Source organism: Nicotiana tabacum, chromosome 17 (assembly GCF_000715075.1).
Source record: "Nicotiana tabacum cultivar K326 chromosome 17, ASM71507v2, whole genome shotgun sequence".
Lineage (NCBI taxonomy): Eukaryota > Viridiplantae > Streptophyta > Magnoliopsida > Solanales > Solanaceae > Nicotiana > Nicotiana tabacum.
The window spans coordinates 70,037,208-70,053,961 of record NC_134096.1 but is presented as its reverse complement, the minus strand read 5'-3'; the positions used below and the strand labels follow the sequence as shown (position 1 = coordinate 70,053,961).

At 37.3% G+C, this 16,754-nt stretch overlaps 2 protein-coding genes and 1 long non-coding RNA gene across 4 annotated transcripts; 2 read left to right on the top strand and 1 right to left on the bottom strand.

The window, feature by feature from the left end:
- Window positions 1–281: 281 nt before the first annotated feature.
- Window positions 282–9,418, top strand: LOC107814336 (uncharacterized). 2 transcript variants are annotated; one of them, XM_016639743.2, is made up of 9 exons: window positions 282–693; window positions 1,532–2,314; window positions 2,388–2,857; window positions 3,187–4,914; window positions 6,749–6,863; window positions 7,009–7,098; window positions 7,387–7,452; window positions 7,567–7,662; window positions 8,908–9,418. In XM_016639743.2, exons 1-9 carry the CDS (start codon window positions 646–648, stop codon window positions 9,028–9,030), a joined length of 3,519 nt encoding a protein of 1,172 aa, XP_016495229.1. In that variant the 5' UTR covers window positions 282–645; the 3' UTR covers window positions 9,031–9,418. The 2 variants fall into 2 exon arrangements, with proteins under 2 accessions (XP_016495229.1, XP_016495230.1); XM_016639744.2 differs by having other exon boundaries at window positions 287–693; window positions 1,538–2,314.
- A 1,399-nt stretch (window positions 9,419–10,817) lies between these two features.
- Window positions 10,818–13,832, bottom strand: LOC107814339 (pentatricopeptide repeat-containing protein At3g57430, chloroplastic-like). The gene has a single exon (XM_016639747.2). The coding sequence runs from the start codon at window positions 13,801–13,803 to the stop codon at window positions 11,134–11,136; it is 2,670 nt and encodes an 889-aa protein (XP_016495233.1). The 5' UTR covers window positions 13,804–13,832; the 3' UTR covers window positions 10,818–11,133.
- A 496-nt stretch (window positions 13,833–14,328) lies between these two features.
- LOC107814340 (uncharacterized) lies at window positions 14,329–15,590 on the top strand. Its single transcript, XR_001654527.2, has 2 exons — window positions 14,329–14,753; window positions 15,228–15,590. It is a non-coding gene; the product is annotated as an uncharacterized LOC107814340 (long non-coding RNA).
- The last annotated feature ends 1,164 nt before the right edge of the window (window positions 15,591–16,754 follow it).

Here is a 16,754-nt window from a genome sequence, read left to right as displayed (position 1 = left end):
AAAATAATATTATTAAACAAATATACAAATATTTTGTGTCATTTTGAATTTAAGAGGTGAGAGAGCTTTTTTATTTGTAAAGTCAAATAGAATAAAATGAACAAAATAGAAGAAATATAAAAAAGAGAAAAAGATAAAACGAGTCCAAACAAAACAGTAATTTTAGTTATTTAATTATTTATGTGTTATTATTTGTTTATATCCTGTTATTCAGCATTCCGGTTATTTGTTATGAGATTTTTGTGTCATTCAAATGCTAAAAGTAATAAGTTTACAAAAATAAAGTGGAAAAGGGAAAAAGAAAAAAAAGGAAAACAGAGAAATTTATCTTAGTTTATGTACGAAAACGTCGTCTACTGCTAAACCCTCTCATCCTCTTCCTTGCCCCAAAACCCGTTCACTATCTGCCTCCTTCTTCCCCCACCCCACCCAACCCCATAAGGTTGCAGTCCACATAAGGGTCTCATTATTATTATTATTTATTATCTTTTTCTTGGGTTCTTTTAAAATTAGCTCTAAAGCTCAAGAATCAGAAAAGCAGTCACCATTTAAAGCTGATGTTTTTACATTGTTATTTGAGACCAACATTCATGGTTTTGCTATTTCCGTTATATGCTCTCCACTTTTAGCTATTTTGGGTTTTGAATGGCATTAGTTCAACACCTATTAACTACTAGCTGCCGCTCCATCATGGTATGTAAAATGTATTTGCTTTCAAGAATTGGAATTTGAAGATATAGTTTAAAACTTTTTAGTTTATTTGTTTGAATTCACAGTTTAGAATTACAAGAAAGAAAATTGAAATGGTTAAAAGCTTAGTTTATCAGTGGTAGAATCCAACAATATGCTCACTTTTCTCCTTTTCTTTTTTGTTCTCATTGATATTATTTAGTATGTAACTTCCTTGAGTTGAATCTCTGAAATAAAAATGGTATAGGTGAAAACTATAGGGAATAATTTGACTGAGTTGAGATGCATAATTTCATTGCAATTTAGAGAATAAAGTTTTTATTTATGTTAGTTTGTAGTTGGGTTGGGGAAAACACAGACAGAATCCATTTGAATTATTTTTACTATTTAGAGTTAAAGAGCAAATGTTTTCTTTAATGCTCATGGAAGTAAGCTTATGCTATTGAACTTCTGTTTAGGAGCACTCACTATTGTGAACCAAACTGGATAGAGCTCAGAGCTCTTTCCATTATCTCTGTTCCCTAACTAATGCCAAAAAGGAAAAAAACAGAATGTTTTTTGTAGATTTTGTAGCACACATATAGGAATATTTGGACCTTGTATTTTTTCAATCTTTCCCCCCCACTTTGTTAAGTTCTATAATTTTTAAGATATATACATTATGATGGTTATTAGGCAAATTCGATGATCGTTTTTGACCCGTTCTATACACCTGTGATTGATTAAAAGATAACAGAGAACTTGTCTGGGAAAAAATACCCTCAGTTTTTTTTTTACCTTTGTCTGAATTCCTTCTTGCGATATCCACTGTAGTGACTTTACCAATTTTTTTTTTGTTAAGTTGCAGAACAGGACATTGCATAATTATCAGGCAAATTGCTTACAATGTTCGACGCAAGCAACTGTTGACAGATTTGAGAAACTGTCTCGTAAAGCCAGGATATGTTGTGGGACCAGAACTATGCAACCAATGAATTTAAGATTCACGTCTCAACTGAAAATTCATCCTCTCAGAACCTATGCTAATGAGCCTGGATCTTCTTCTGCATTTAGTATCCTTCCGCTATCAAAGCAGGGATTAGCCAGTAGACAAATGCCCATTATCTTTAGTTTCAGGTCATTTGGAGGAATAGGTTCACGGTCTTACAACACAAATGGGAAAATGCATTTTTCCCCTGATGCAAGAGCAGTAGCAGATAAAGGCATTGTTGGATCAAAAGTTTCTAGTGACAGAAATAAAACATTATTTAAAAATTTCAAGAATCACACAGAGCGGTCAAAGGAATTGGCTGTTCATAGAAGAAATGCTATGCCGGACAAGGTGGCTGAGAAAGGCACTCCAAACTCTAAAGTATCAGCTAGTAAGAATGTTGATCTGGTCATTACAAAAGACACGCCGGTTAAAGTTGATGAGAACGATGTCAACCTGGAAATTTCAGGTCCATCTCTTGGTAATAATGGGAAGTCAACATCCACGGGTAAGGAGAAAGCAAAGAAGCAATCGAGAAGCAAAAAGAATAAAAATGTTGCTTCTGATGCAGTAGATCAGCCAAAAGTTTCTAGGTCTCCCCGAGCAAAGAAGTCTAGTCCTGCTAAAGATGAGCAATCTCCAGCAGTATCAGAGGTTCGCAATTGAATTACAGTATTTTGATGTATTTTGCTGCATAATTACCTGCACTAACCTTTCAGTGTTCCAGATTAGTTTGCCAGTTAGTTCTTCCACAGTAGGCCCCGCTGGTAATGTCTCAACGAAGGTTGACTCGGCCCTAAGGAAAAGAACCTCTCCCAGGAAAAGGAAATCCACCACCAAGGAGGGCAATTCTCTTGGAGAACTGAATGAGGCATCTGCATCGCCATCTGATAGTAAGTTAGCACCAGAGCAGAGTTCAAATGTGAGCAGCAAAAGTAAGCCCCAGGGAAAAAAAAATTGGCCAAAACTATATCCTCCCACAGCAAAGTCTGTATTGGTGGTGGAGTCTGTCACAAAGGCGAGAGTTATTCAAGGGTACCTTGGTGACATGTTTGAAGTCCTGCCGAGTTATGGTCATGTCAGGGACTTGGCTGCAAGGTCTGGATCTGTCCGACCAGATGATGACTTCAGCATGGTATGGGAGGTACCTTCTGCTGCCTGGACTCATCTCAAGAGCATAAAGGTTGCGTTAAGTGGGTATGTTATCTGTTGTTCCAACTTCTGATTAGCAATTGATTAATATGGTACTAACACGTAGGGAAGGGTTAGTGGTGATTATGTGATTCATATTTCCTTTTTTTAGTTGTTCTACAATTCAATGATCATGATTATAGTGGAAAAAAATGGTTGTTCGGAGTTTCTTTTATGTTCAGTTAACAAATTGACCAGTTACATAGAGAAGATGGAAGATACACCAAATTCCAGTTTGTTTTTTCTTCATAAAATGTCTGTTTTGTAGCTAGGACTGTTTAAACTTTAAAGAAAGGTCATATTCAGTTTCTTATCTGTTTGTCATTGATTCTCAGAGCCCAGAATCTTGTTCTTGCATCAGATCCTGATCGTGAAGGAGAGGCTATTTCTTGGCACATCATAGAGATGTTACAGCAACAGGATGCCCTGCGTGATGACATTAATGTGGCAAGGGTTGTTTTCAATGAAATTACGGAATCGTCCATCAAAGCTTCCCTCCAGTCTCCTAGGGAGATTGATGCAAATCTAGTACATGCTTATCTTGCAAGGCGTGCTCTTGATTACCTGATTGGGTTCAACATTTCTCCACTGCTATGGAGGAAATTACCTGGTTGTCAGTCTGCTGGTCGTGTTCAGTCTGCTGCCCTATCACTTATATGTGACAGAGAAATGGAAATTGATGGATTCAAACCACAGGAATATTGGACAGTCCTGGTTGAATTTAGCAAGAACAGAAACCTAGATTTAGCCAATAGCTTTTTGTCGTCCCACTTGACTCATTTTGATTCCAAGAAATTAAACCAGCTTTCTGTTAGCTCTCAGACCGAAGCAACGGAAATTGAACAGAAGATAAATGCGTCAAAGTTTGAAGTTCTAAGCTCTAAGATAACCAAAAAGCAGAGAAACCCTCCTCCTCCTTATATAACATCAACACTTCAGCAAGATGCTGCTAACAAATTGGATTTTACATCAACATATACAATGAAACTTGCACAAAAGCTCTACGAGGGGATCCAGTTGTCTGATGGCAAGGCAACAGGATTGATTACTTACATCAGAACAGATGGGTTGCACATTTTAGATGAAGCTACCAAGGACATTCAATCCTATATCAGCGAAAGATATGGACAGAATTTTGCATCAAAGAATGCCCGTAAATACTTCAAGAAGGTAAAAAATGCTCAAGAGGCCCATGAAGCTATTAGACCCACTGATATCCGAAAGCTACCCTCAACGCTTGCTGGGGTGCTGGACGATGATGCACTTAGGCTATACAAACTTATATGGTCCCGTACCATGGCATGCCAGATGGAACCTGCTACAATCGAGCAGATACAAATTGATATTGGGAAACCTGACCAGTCCATAATCTTTCGTTCTGCAAGCTCAAAAGTACAGTTTCCTGGCTACCAAGCTGTCTACGAGGATGTGGAAACTAACTCAGTGAGAGATAATGAAAGTGGGAGGGATGATCGCTCTGAAGTATTTGAGGCTCTTAGGAATTTAACTGCTGGGGATCAAATGTATTTGGGTAAAGTAAAACTTGAGCAACACCACACTCAGCCTCCACCACGATACTCGGAGGGGTCTTTGGTTAAAAAGCTGGAGGAGCTTGGCATTGGAAGACCTTCCACTTATGCAACCACAATAAAAGTGTTAAAGGATAGGAATTATGTCACTGCCAAAGGCAGAACACTCTATCCTGAATTTCGTGGGCGTATGGTATCAGCATTTCTCTCTCATTACTTTACTGAAGTCACAGATTATAGCTTCACTGCCGACATGGAGACAGAACTTGATAATGTCTCTGCTGGTTTGACTGAATGGAAAGGCCTTTTGAGAGATTACTGGACTAGATTTAGCAAGTATTGTGAACATACTGGTAATGTGCACATTCATCAGGTGGAGAAGATGTTGGAGAAAACGTTTGGTGATTTTCTGTTTGCATCTCTTCCTGATGAAAGTAGGACATGCCCAAGCTGTCTTCAGGGAACTTTAATCTTCAAAGTGAGCAGGTTTGGTGCAGGCTATTTTATAGGTTGTGACCAACACCCAAAATGCAAGTGAGTAATGGAATTTGTTCTTGCATTTACATAAATGATGTTTTGATTTACCATTTACATGCTTTTACATGGGTTGCAGGTCTCAAAAAGTTTAGATACTTCTCTCTTGTTAAAGCAAGTATTTGGAATCTTCTGCTGCTAGATTAGGATTAGATGCAAAATTACACAGTGGGTCAGCAGGATTCTATATCAGAGTCAAGCTGCAATAATGAAAGAACATCCCTTCCTATTTCTTTGTTTATCCTATCAGATAGATAGAAAATCAGACTCCAAAGAGCCCTTCTTTACTTTACTACTTTAGGGGGTGGGGGTGAAGGGGGGGTTTACATAGAACCGAGGCAAAGTGGTTTACGATTGAATCTCAAAGGCATTCTTATCATTTGGTAGATCCAAGTCCATGGCCTATTTCGGGTTCACTCGGAGCTTTGGCAACAACCATAGGAGAGGTGTGATGTACATGCACTCATTTCAAGGGAGTGCAACACTTCTGAAATAATAAGTACTAAGTCCTCTGTAATGATCTCTTTGGAATCAAAAAGATTTGATTCTCTTGAATGACATCTGATCTTTAGAAATTACTAATTAGAATCTCATAGGTGCGCAAAAAAGAAATAAGGGACAAGAAACTATTCCGCAAATGTACAAAGGCATTCTCTGTCCCTTCAAAAGCTTTCCTATTCCTCTCTTTCCATACTATCTACATGAGTGCTAATGGAGCAACATCCCATGCCCTTTGTCTTCCTTGCTACCAACGAAGCAAACAAACACAATCTTCTTGGTGCCCTTGTGTTGGGTAACGCCAACATTCTGCCTATGGCAAGACCCACTAGAGGACTAGGGTAGCCTGGTTCAGAGCCATGGTCGAACATGGCGCTTGCTTGGTGATCTTGGTTAAAAAATAAAGTTGCGCCCTTGCTATCAACTATAGCTTTTGGCATGATGATAAGAGCTTGATCCTAACAAGTGGTATCAAACCAAGGCCATGGGTTCGATTCCCAAAAGCAACATGCTTCATGAGGCAGGTATTGGGAGGGGGATTGTTGGGTAATGCCAACATCATGCCTATGGCAAGGCCCACGAGAAGGCTAGGGTAGCTCGGGTCGGAGTCATGGTCGAACATGGCGCTTGCTTGGTATGGTTGGTTAAGAAATAAAGTTGCGCCCTTGCTATCAGCTATAGCTTTTGGCATGATGATAAGCGCTTGATCCTAACACCTTGGAATCCAAATCGATAGATGTGGAAAGGTTGATACCCCTCGCATCCGGAGCTTATTACCATAGGACTTTACTGAAAACAAACCCACTACTCCCTGCCCTTGACTCCCAGTAAGCCTGGCTGTCATGTGAAGAACTTTGTTTATAGACTAATTCAACCAGACTTTGAAATTACTCTACCTCCCAATTATGAAGGTTCCTTCTAAACCTTAAGTCTCGGTGAACTTCCTTAAAGATTGTACTGTTATCCCTTTTTTTCCGATAAGGTATAGGTTTACTGTTATCCCATGCAAAGCAATTGGAAAACAAGAGTCCCCTCTTCCCTTTTTTCTGGTTCTAGCTTCTACATCCTTTGCACTTTGAGTTGCTACGTATCGGGCATGTATTCCTTAGCTTAAGCTTAAAGTTCGTTCATTTCCAGCATTAAATCTTTATTTCAGTTATCACACCTTGTAAGTTGTAAGCACATGAACTTATGAATCTCTTAGCAAGTATGACGAATTTGTTATTATCTTGATAGTGCAGAACAATGAAGAGAAGTATAGTTGTATACTTTTCTCCTTCTCTTTCAATATCGTTTTCACGTTATTTGCTGATGTAGCTTTGACATTCATTCTTAGGTATATTGCCAAGACATTATACGGTGAAGAGGATGAAGACATCACCTCGGAAGACACTAAAAGAAATGTAGAGCCGCCAAAGTTGCTGGGTGTCCATCCATCTTCAAATGAGAAGGTTACCACTTCAAGCCTTTATATATCAGTGGATTGGTTATACTAGTTGATCTTTTGACCAAAATACTGGTTATACTAGTTGATTTTTACTTTCAGTTAATTGTTTGTTCTCAGAGATGTAAAGACCTTATGCCCTTTCTCCTTAGGTTCTTCTGAAGAATGGACCATATGGATACTATGTTCAGCTTGGAGAAGACAAGAAAGGATACGTTCCCAAGAGGGCTTCTCTTTCACAGGTATTTTGACAAGCACGTTATGGAACTTGGTTCTTTCACATGTATAAATACTTTTTCCACGTTTATGCTACAATAATAAAAAAAGCAATTGCTCCAAAGTCATTGAGTGGAGCCTTTTTCCCCCTACTGATGAGTAGAGGTGAACTGAATTACCTTTATTTGATATAATTGCACCTGGAGTATAATTTTTTATTGATCACTGCTCTTATTTCCTTCCTTGTTTAGTTAAAAGAGACAAGTTTACTTTTCTAGATCGGCAGTGATGTAAATGCATTTTTCATGATCTAGGTGAAGGATATCACTTCTGTTACCTTGGAAGATGCCCTGGAGTTGCTGCGTTACCCTGTAACATTGGTATGTTTGAATGTGTACTCCCTTTTTTTAAAAGTTATTTCTGTCTTCAGTTTTAGATTTCTCTATCACTGGTTATCAGTATGCATACAAATGATGAATGGGTCTCGTTTATAGGGAAACCATCCAGAAGATGACCAGCCTGTCATTTTAAAGCTTGCAAAGTTTGGATTTACAATCAGACATAGGCGAACAATTGCTTCAGTACCCAAGGTTTGGTTCACTCGAACCTTGTTTTGATATGCTAGCTTGCTGCTGAATAAACAAAGATTGGTGCTTGACCCCTGTTAACTGTAATTATAAGGTATTTATCGGAGAAAATTTTAGTGGAATCAATAATGATATGATAAAAAAGTGATGACACAATTACATCATCATAGGTCTCCTGCAATCTTGATGGATGAAAAAGTGAAGTTTGTGTTGTCTAGCTCTCCAGTTTTCAAAATGTCGCTTTGCTGGTATAAATTGATGATGCTTGAGACTGAAGCAGGAAAAAGCATTTATCACGGAGGAATACTTTAAGCATTTTCTCCCAATTCATAATCATTAGACTTCTATAACTTTGTGCTTAATCTAGTGAGAAATAATAGATTTTGTAGAAGTGTCTCCCTTCTGTTTAGAATTCCGGTATCAAAGTATCTTTCTTTTCAGTCATAAGAATATCTGATAACTTTGTGCTTAATCTTTTTAGGGAATTAATTGCTTATTCATAATTGCCTATTGGGAATACCCGCAATTTAAAGACTGGGTGCACAAGCATTTATTAGTATGACTTGGTATTCCTGTATCAGCCTTAAGACTACTCTAGTGTTGTTGTATGGCCTCACAATATCCACTACTTGTATTTGAGAAACAATAGTTGGTAAAGTAGTTTTTATTAGAGCAGAACCTGCCTAACTGAAGAAAAGACATTTCCCGCAAACCTTTCTGCTAGTATCTTTCATTAGATTTTTGTTCCAAGTGTTAATTTGGAACTTTGTCCTCACATTTCTTATTGCTCAACATAGTTGTACTGAAAGGAAATTCATTTTTAAGGTTCAGTTTTATATTTCTATTCTGTTATGAGATGAAGCTGCTGCTTTTGCTGATTGCTGATTACTGATTACAAATATTTCTGCAACTACTGCTAACTCCATATCAATAAATATAAATGATGGTCAGTATGTTGTTTCACCTGTTAGTTATTGCTAATTATCATACAACACATGTTTCATAAAGTGTCCCTTTTCTTTTTGGAATAATTTATAAAATCTGTACGAATTTCAACTAGATCAATGACTACTTGAATGACTTTGAAGTTATAATTTACTGTTTCTTTTTTCCATGAGAAGTTCTTGGTGCTGGGATTTGGGAGGATAGCTGATAGATATCAATTATTTGCTTACCTTCTATTCTTTTTTATTTTGTTTGGAGGTTGTAAATGGATATTAATGTTGCCTGTACTGATTTTGGTCACAGAACTTGAATCCCAAAGACATTACCCTGGAAAAAGCTTTGAAGCTTTTGTTAAGTAAAGATGTAAGACGATGTGGTCGACCTAAGCGCCAGCCACAGGTGGAAGAAGCCGTTGAGGCGATGTAACATCACACTGTTGATTAATGTACCGTAGAAGTCATTCTTTGATGGAGGCCCTTCTCAGGCTGTGTTTTATAGGAGGAATAGTGGAATACAGGAGCATATTTACCCCACACGGGCTTGGATACTGTCCAAGTATGAAGAGTTGTATATCTAGAGTGGCGAAGACAATTTTGTTGCTAGAAATTCTATTTTTCTGTAATCTCTTTTTACATTTTTTGTTTTAGCATTAGGCAATTTCTTGCCATCCAAATGGCCTGTTTAATTCTCGTTTCCTGCCTTATAAAGATGTAAAGAAAATGAAGGCATTTTCATTAGCAGTTAAAGCCTCAATTTGATGAACAATGACATCTTTTTAGTATTACTACCATTTATACAGGTCTGAGAATGTCTATATGCCCTGTCAAATTTATTTTGCTCCTTGTCTTGTCTTACAAATATGTGAAGAAAATTGAGACTGGCAGTGAAAACTTTCAATATTTTCTAAACAACTGTCACATCCGAAACCTCTCATAAATTTACTCAGGGATAAAGTACCATGCTATTACATTCTTCTCATTTTTTATAGTGAAAAAATATATTAAAGGATATGAAGTGAATGAATCAAATGGGGACAACGCTGAGGAGCTACTGGTGGCTGTTTACATCAAATCCAGAAATGACAATGAGTAATCAAGATAAGCTGATATTTAGGGTTTTCATAAATTTCACGTAAGATAAAATTCAACTTAATTTCCAACATCTTGCGTTGCATTACCAAAGTGAATAGAGAAAATAATTAAAAACAGAAATATTTCCTAATCCCAGAAAATTTGAAACAAAAATGATAATTGAAAGGAGGGAATGCTTTCCTCTTTTTTTGAGTTTCATAATGAAAAGAAGTATCTCCTCCTTCGACTTCTGGTTTAACAAGATACTAGTTCAAAAAAAAAAAGAGATAAGAAGACGAAGGATAACACCGAGTTAAACAAATGAATGTGGTGCGGATATAGTAAGATTAATACCGTCTATGACTCTGATAACTAAACCACTATTAACACAAAGCCTGCTAATGCCATTCTCCGGATACATTTTCACTTGGGGCGGATTTAGGATTTTTATAATATGGGTGCACTACTAAAAAGGGGAAAAAATAAAAGTATTAAGTGGGAATTGATCCCTCCTATTCCTCTAGATAAATAACTTAGCATCCAACCAAGTGCACCATTTAGCCTTTTTGGAGCATGGGTGCCAATTGGTAATATTTGATCAATTCTAAAAAATATGTACATAAAATACCTAGTTTGACGGAAAGACCATGGGTTCACGTGTCCCATACACTGGGATGTAGCTCCGCCCCTGGCAAGCTTCTTCCATTTAATTCCCATGTGTTAGTACCTTTTCGGGAGCTATGACTTGAAGATCATACTTGAACCAATATCAAAACTGAATGGCAGTCATAAAATGAGATCCATCACCCAAACATCAATAAGAAGCATAACCTGCATGCTTACATGCCCGGCTTAGGGTTCACTGTTTGCTTTTGAATCGTGACAAACGACTAAAAGCGTTAGGCTACTCTCTGAGCAGTCTGCCAATCTTTAAGCCTCCACTGAAGACAGCACCATTCTGCAATAGATGAGTTTCAGGAGCAACCATGCTTGTGACAGACTTAGAAACTCCAATAGATGCACAGGCTTGCAAAATTTGAGTCACTGTTTAAATGCTTTAAAAACAAAATGAGTCCAAGACTCGGCATCTAAAAGTTTCTTTCCACTTTATATTCTTCAAAATGATGCCAGGAAGTAAGAGAATTTAGTTGCAAAATGTTATTTTCAATGATATAGTCAACAAATATAAGTTACAGTTGGTGCTTTGACCTATGTTCAGACATTAAAAGAATCTATAAACAACAACAATAATCCAATATAATCCCACTAGTGGGCTCTGGAGAGGTTAGTGTGTACGCAGACCTTACCTCTACCATGAGGTAGAAAGGCTGTTTCCAATAGACCTCTTGGGGTGACTCGAACTCACAACCTCTTGGTTAAAAGTGGAGGTTGCTTACCATCAGAGCAACCCCTCTTGTCTATGAAATAACCTCTCCAAATATATTTTGATTTTACTATATCACCAATAATCCCTGCATGAACAGGTTCCATTTCTGAAGTGATGGAACCTCCTTACATCCCTAACAATGATCTCTCTCTTCACAATCTTTGAGATAAATTTAGTTGCCTCATGGCAGTCATTGCAAACCCTGAGGTTCTTTGCAACCCGTATTGGCATTCCAGGAGGTGTATTAAGGATACCAAAAGCTATAGCTAATTTTTCACTGTGTCCGCAAAGTAGATTTTCCTTTTCCTCCTCGTTAACATTGTGAAGAACACAGGAAGTGTCTGGCACATAACCTTCCTTTTTCATCTTTTCTGACAAAGTCTCAAGAAAGCCATACAGCTGCTCACTTTGTGGGTGTGATGCATCTCCAGCGACGAACTTGTGAACTTCATCTCCAAACTCAATCCAACTGCACCCAGGTTCTTTTCTTACTCCAATTTTCTTCATGTTACGCCGAACCATGTTCGCCTTTTCCCAAATCCCAGCAGATGAATAAATGTTGGAAAGTAATACGTAGTGACTAGCTACGTGTGGTTCCAACTCAAAGAGATTCCTTGCCGAAATTTCACCAAGTTCTACATTGCGATGGATCCTGCAGGCACCAAGTAAACTACTCCAGGCACCAATCTTGTTGTATTTAGAGGGCATCTCATTTACAAGCTGATAGGCTTCTTCTAGATTCCCTGCACGACCAAGCAAATCAACTACGCAGGCGTAATGATCTGCCGTGGGTTCAGTAGCATAAGTGTTTTTCATTTTTTGGAACAATTGCCGACCTTGATCTACCATCCCTGAGTGACTACATCCGGCAAAAATTGCAATAAACGTGACGTCATTGGGCTTCACTTTCCCTTCTAGCACCATCATCCTAAAAAGTTCTAAGGCTTCCTCTCCCTTTCCATGCATCCCATAAGCCATAATGAGAACATTCCATGTGATCACATTTTTGTTAGTCATGCTATCAAAAACTCTCCTAGCAATATCTAAGCAGCCACACTTTGCATACATATCAACCAATGCACTTCCCACAGCAATATCCATTGCCAATGCATTTCTGATAGCATAAGCATGTATTTCTTTTCCCTTCGTTAGAGCAACCAACGAGGCACAACCAGGAAGGACAGTCATGAGGGTTATTGAATTGGGTTTTAACTGAAATTCGACATCATTCTCACAGTCATTGTTTATTTTTGGTGTCTGCATCTCATGTAACAAAATAAGTGCATCTTCATGGTAACCACAAACTACAAAACCGGTTATCAAAGTATTCCATGAAACAATATCTTTACTCTCCATGCTGTCAAATATATACTTTGAAATATTTATCTTTCCCATCCTAGAATACAAGTCCATCAATGCATTTTGCACATACTTCTCATCTGCGAAACCCAATTTAATAACATACCCATGTATGACTTCTTTAAGGGTAAATGCTTCACAATGTACACAGGCAGGCAAAACACTTGCCATAGTAGTCGGGTTTGGACTTATCCCAGAGAATTCCAACATCTCTGTAAATAACAGCAATGCCTCCTTAAAGAATCCATTTTGTGTGAATCCAGCGAGCATAGCATTCCAAAGCCCAATGCTTCTTTTTAAGGAACTGTCGAAAACTTCACGCCCACTTTCAACCTGTTGACAATTGCAATACATGTCAACCAATGCACTAGCAACAAATGAATTCCCAATCAAATCATCATTCTTCAAGACATAACAATGAATTTGCTTCCCAACATCCAGCAAAGCCAAATGAGAACACGCAGGAAGAACACTTGAAATCGTGAATCCATCAGGCTTTATCTCTTCTTGTATCATGAAACTAAAGTTATCCAACGCCTCTTTAAACTGGTCATTCTGTGAAAAAGAACTTATAATCGTATTCCACGAAACAATATCCCGGTTTGCAAACAATTCAAAAACAGCTCTCGAGTCATCAACCCTTCCTAATTTAGCATACATAGATATCAAAGCATTGTTAGTAAATGTTTTCCTATCATCTATTCTCAAACTATACCCGTGAACTTGCTTGCCAAGCCTCAACCCATCAGTCCTAGGCAAATTACTACAAGCAAGCGCCACGCTCACCAACGTAAACGAACTAGCCTCGAATCCATCTAACCCCATCAGCCTAAAAGCCTCCAATGCTAACTCCCACTTCTCAAATTTACAAAGAGCATTTATTAAAGAATTCCAAGATACTTGATCTCTTTGAGTAATTCTATCAAACACTTTATAAACATCATCAACACTACCACCACATTGCCCAAGAAAATGGATAAGCGAATTCGCCACGGTGGACGATAGCGTATCATACCCTAATTTAACAACAGAACCATGTATCTGTTTTCCAAGATTCAAGTCCAGAAGGCCGGTAGCAGCTTTCAGAACTGCAGGGAAAACAAAATTATCAGGTCTAATGCCTTCAGCAGTCATATGTATATATGTAAGGATTGCATCTTTGAAGCAGTTTAAGCGTACTTGGGATCGAAGAGTATCGATCCATGGAGCTGCAGAGGGTGTTTCTGAGGTGGGTTCTTGTTCAAATTTCTTGGAAATGAGGGTAGTTGTAGGTGATGGAGTTGAAGGTAGTTTTCTTGGTGGGTTTTGAGTAAATGATGGGGAAGGCTGTTGAAGAGGAAGAGAAAGAGGGGAAGTAGAGAGTGTACATGTCCAAGAGGACATTGTTGGTAGTTATTACAGAACAATAGTGATAAGGTAGTTTTAAGTCTAACTGAAGAAATGATGTGCAACAGTTTATGCACATAGTACAATACACAAAAAAATTTATTCCAAAAAGAGAGGACATAGAAACAAATAAAAAAAGAAAAGAAAATAAAGGTTTGTTTTCGGTATTTTCATAAGGCTGAATAGTCAAAAAGACACCCAGCTTGTTCTCTTTTGTCATTCCGACCCTTTATCTTTACGAAATTTCATTCAAACACCTAAACCAGTTCAAATTACTCTTTTGGTCATAGATTTTTTCGGCAATTCATACCTTATCCTGTTATCCTTGGTAGAGGTGGTAAGATCTTTATTGCAGGGAACTAGTTACTTCTGTCCCTTTCTTATGTCTCTCATGAATCTTATTATTAACTATATAATAATAAGTGGAATTTCTATCATGTTTTGTCGTTAAAGGGCATTATGGTACTTTTCTTGACTCTATTAATATTCGAAGCGACGTGTCATTATGGTGTCCTAGCTTTACACGTGTTAATGCTAAAGCACTAAAACTTAATACTGTCTCGTTCTCTCCGTCCTCCTCTTCTGCTTCCAGCTTTTTTTCTTCTCCTTTTCTGTTTGTTTGCTTGTTATCGGCTTTTCATTTTCCTTTTGGGATTTATCTGTTTTTCTGGTGATATTTTGAGTTTTAGAGCTTCAATTATCTTCTCTGTTTCTTCGGACATAATCTTTAACCAACGCCTTCCTTTCGTTTTTCTTCTATTCTTTCAGACATGCTTTACAATTGTCTAATTTGTGCCAGAGATGACAACCGGTGTCTACTGACAAAAGGAGAAGAAAACAGTCATATATAAGTCTATTTGTTTTGGTGATTTTTTTCTGTAATTTTCCTTTGTTTGTTAGTAGTCACAATTTGTTGGGTATACATTAGTTTCCTAGCTATTCTTTTGGTAGGCATATGTTTTTTAAAGATATTTTATTTGTTGGATTTTCATATGCATATCAATAATTTAGTTGTATTTTCTCATTCATGTTAGGTATTTAATCCTTAGTGCATCAGCTATTGAAGATTCTTTACCTGCGTATATTTTGGTTCTCTTAACTTTTGTAGCATGCGAGTTATTCACTCCTCATAAATAAGTGGTAATAGTATTTATTTCATATATGAGTAGTATGCAACGGATATTTACTTGTGATGCTTTAGTGACCAAAAAATATCCTTGTACTATTTAAGTTATTGGAAGGATATTCTTCCGTTTTTTTTGGTCAAAAAAAACTAACGGCCAAGCAAAAGAGCATACCAAGCACACGGGTTTTCTCCTAAAGTTTCCAAGAGTGCCTTTCCTGTCTTATCATCTTCCACCTTCATAAAAAGTAGTCTTGCTGAAGTGCACTAACACCACTAATTCTTTATTTTTGTTCAGGTGAAGCAGTGAGACGTTGCAAACTCTTGAGCAAAAAGAGAAGCAAGAGCTATTATTTCACGTATCACGAGGAAACGAAAATGAATTATTTGTCAACAATTGATGCAGGAGCAAATAGTGATGATTCTTATGATGATGATTTTGAAGATTCTGATTATACCTTGGGCGAAGATGATATATTATTCTCCAAAAATATTGATCCTTCAGCTGAATCTTTTGGGATCAGTATACATGAAAAAAAATGATGGAAAACAAGATTATGTAAGTGGAGGGATACAGAATGAGAAGGGTGACTCAAATTGTGTATATTCCGATGATTTGAGTTTGAATAGTGACTGCGCACTTTGGCCAGTTTTTGCTTGTCATCTTTCTTCTTCGTTCTTCTTTTTAAATGCGCTAGCATCATTTGATCCTCGAACATAATTCCAAATTACTCCATAGCTTTTACTTAGCCTTCAAAGCTCCATAGTAGCTTAAAAACGCTCTATAACCTCATTATAGCCCGGAATCGCTCCTGCAAAGCATAAAACACACAGTCAGTGCAAATTAATATCATTTAAAGTTCAAAAATTAGTAAAGTGCAGCGAATTAGAGTACAATTAATGGCCAAAATATACAATTATAGCCTATCATCAACACCCCACACTTAAACCATTGCTCGTCCTCGAGCAATTCAACTACACTTCCTATAAATACGCCATTTTTCAACAAAACTTAAGACTCATCACACCAAAACTCTTTAAAACAGATTAAGTACAATATTGTGACGTCTTAACCTCAAAGTTTGACTCAACAACACCACGCATTATCTATAATCAGCTCACTTTCTCTAACATAGAGGTCAATAATGTTGCCTTTCCTTCATGAATCAAGTGCCCTCACACAACAAAAGAGAGTAGTTCCAAACACAATAAAAGTTAATAACGATTAGGAACTCATGATAAAAAGAATTCACTCACTCTTAGAACCAACATTCATATGCCACAAAAGATGAATCATAGGCTTGCCCATAGTGTACTACTCTACTAATTCGAGCTCATTCAGTCAAGGATCAAATAGGACTTTAAATGGTTGTAATATAGGCCGCGGGACAGGTAGGATACACTTAGAAATAAGAGTGACTACACCTCCCTAAGCACTTTAATATATACATTTTAACATTTAAAACCTCACACTTATGTCAAACCAAAACTCCACCTTCACACCAATATACATCAACTCCCAAATTATTTAAGCACAATTATATCAAGAGTTACCACTTATCACTGAATATCTGCACACAATACAATTATTTTTTTTACGGTTTTGTTTTTAATTTTTTTTTTCTTTTCTTTCTTTTTCAATTCAAGTGGCTCTTGCTTTTTTCAAATCAGTACACCTTTCTCCTTATTTCATTAGTTCCACTCAAAAGCCAAACCAACCACCCCCCACTTCAACTTTTACAGAGTTCATAACAAATTCAAGTGCTCATGAGAGGTACAAGGTTCAAATAGATGGACAATTCAAACAAATGGGTAAATCTTGTAA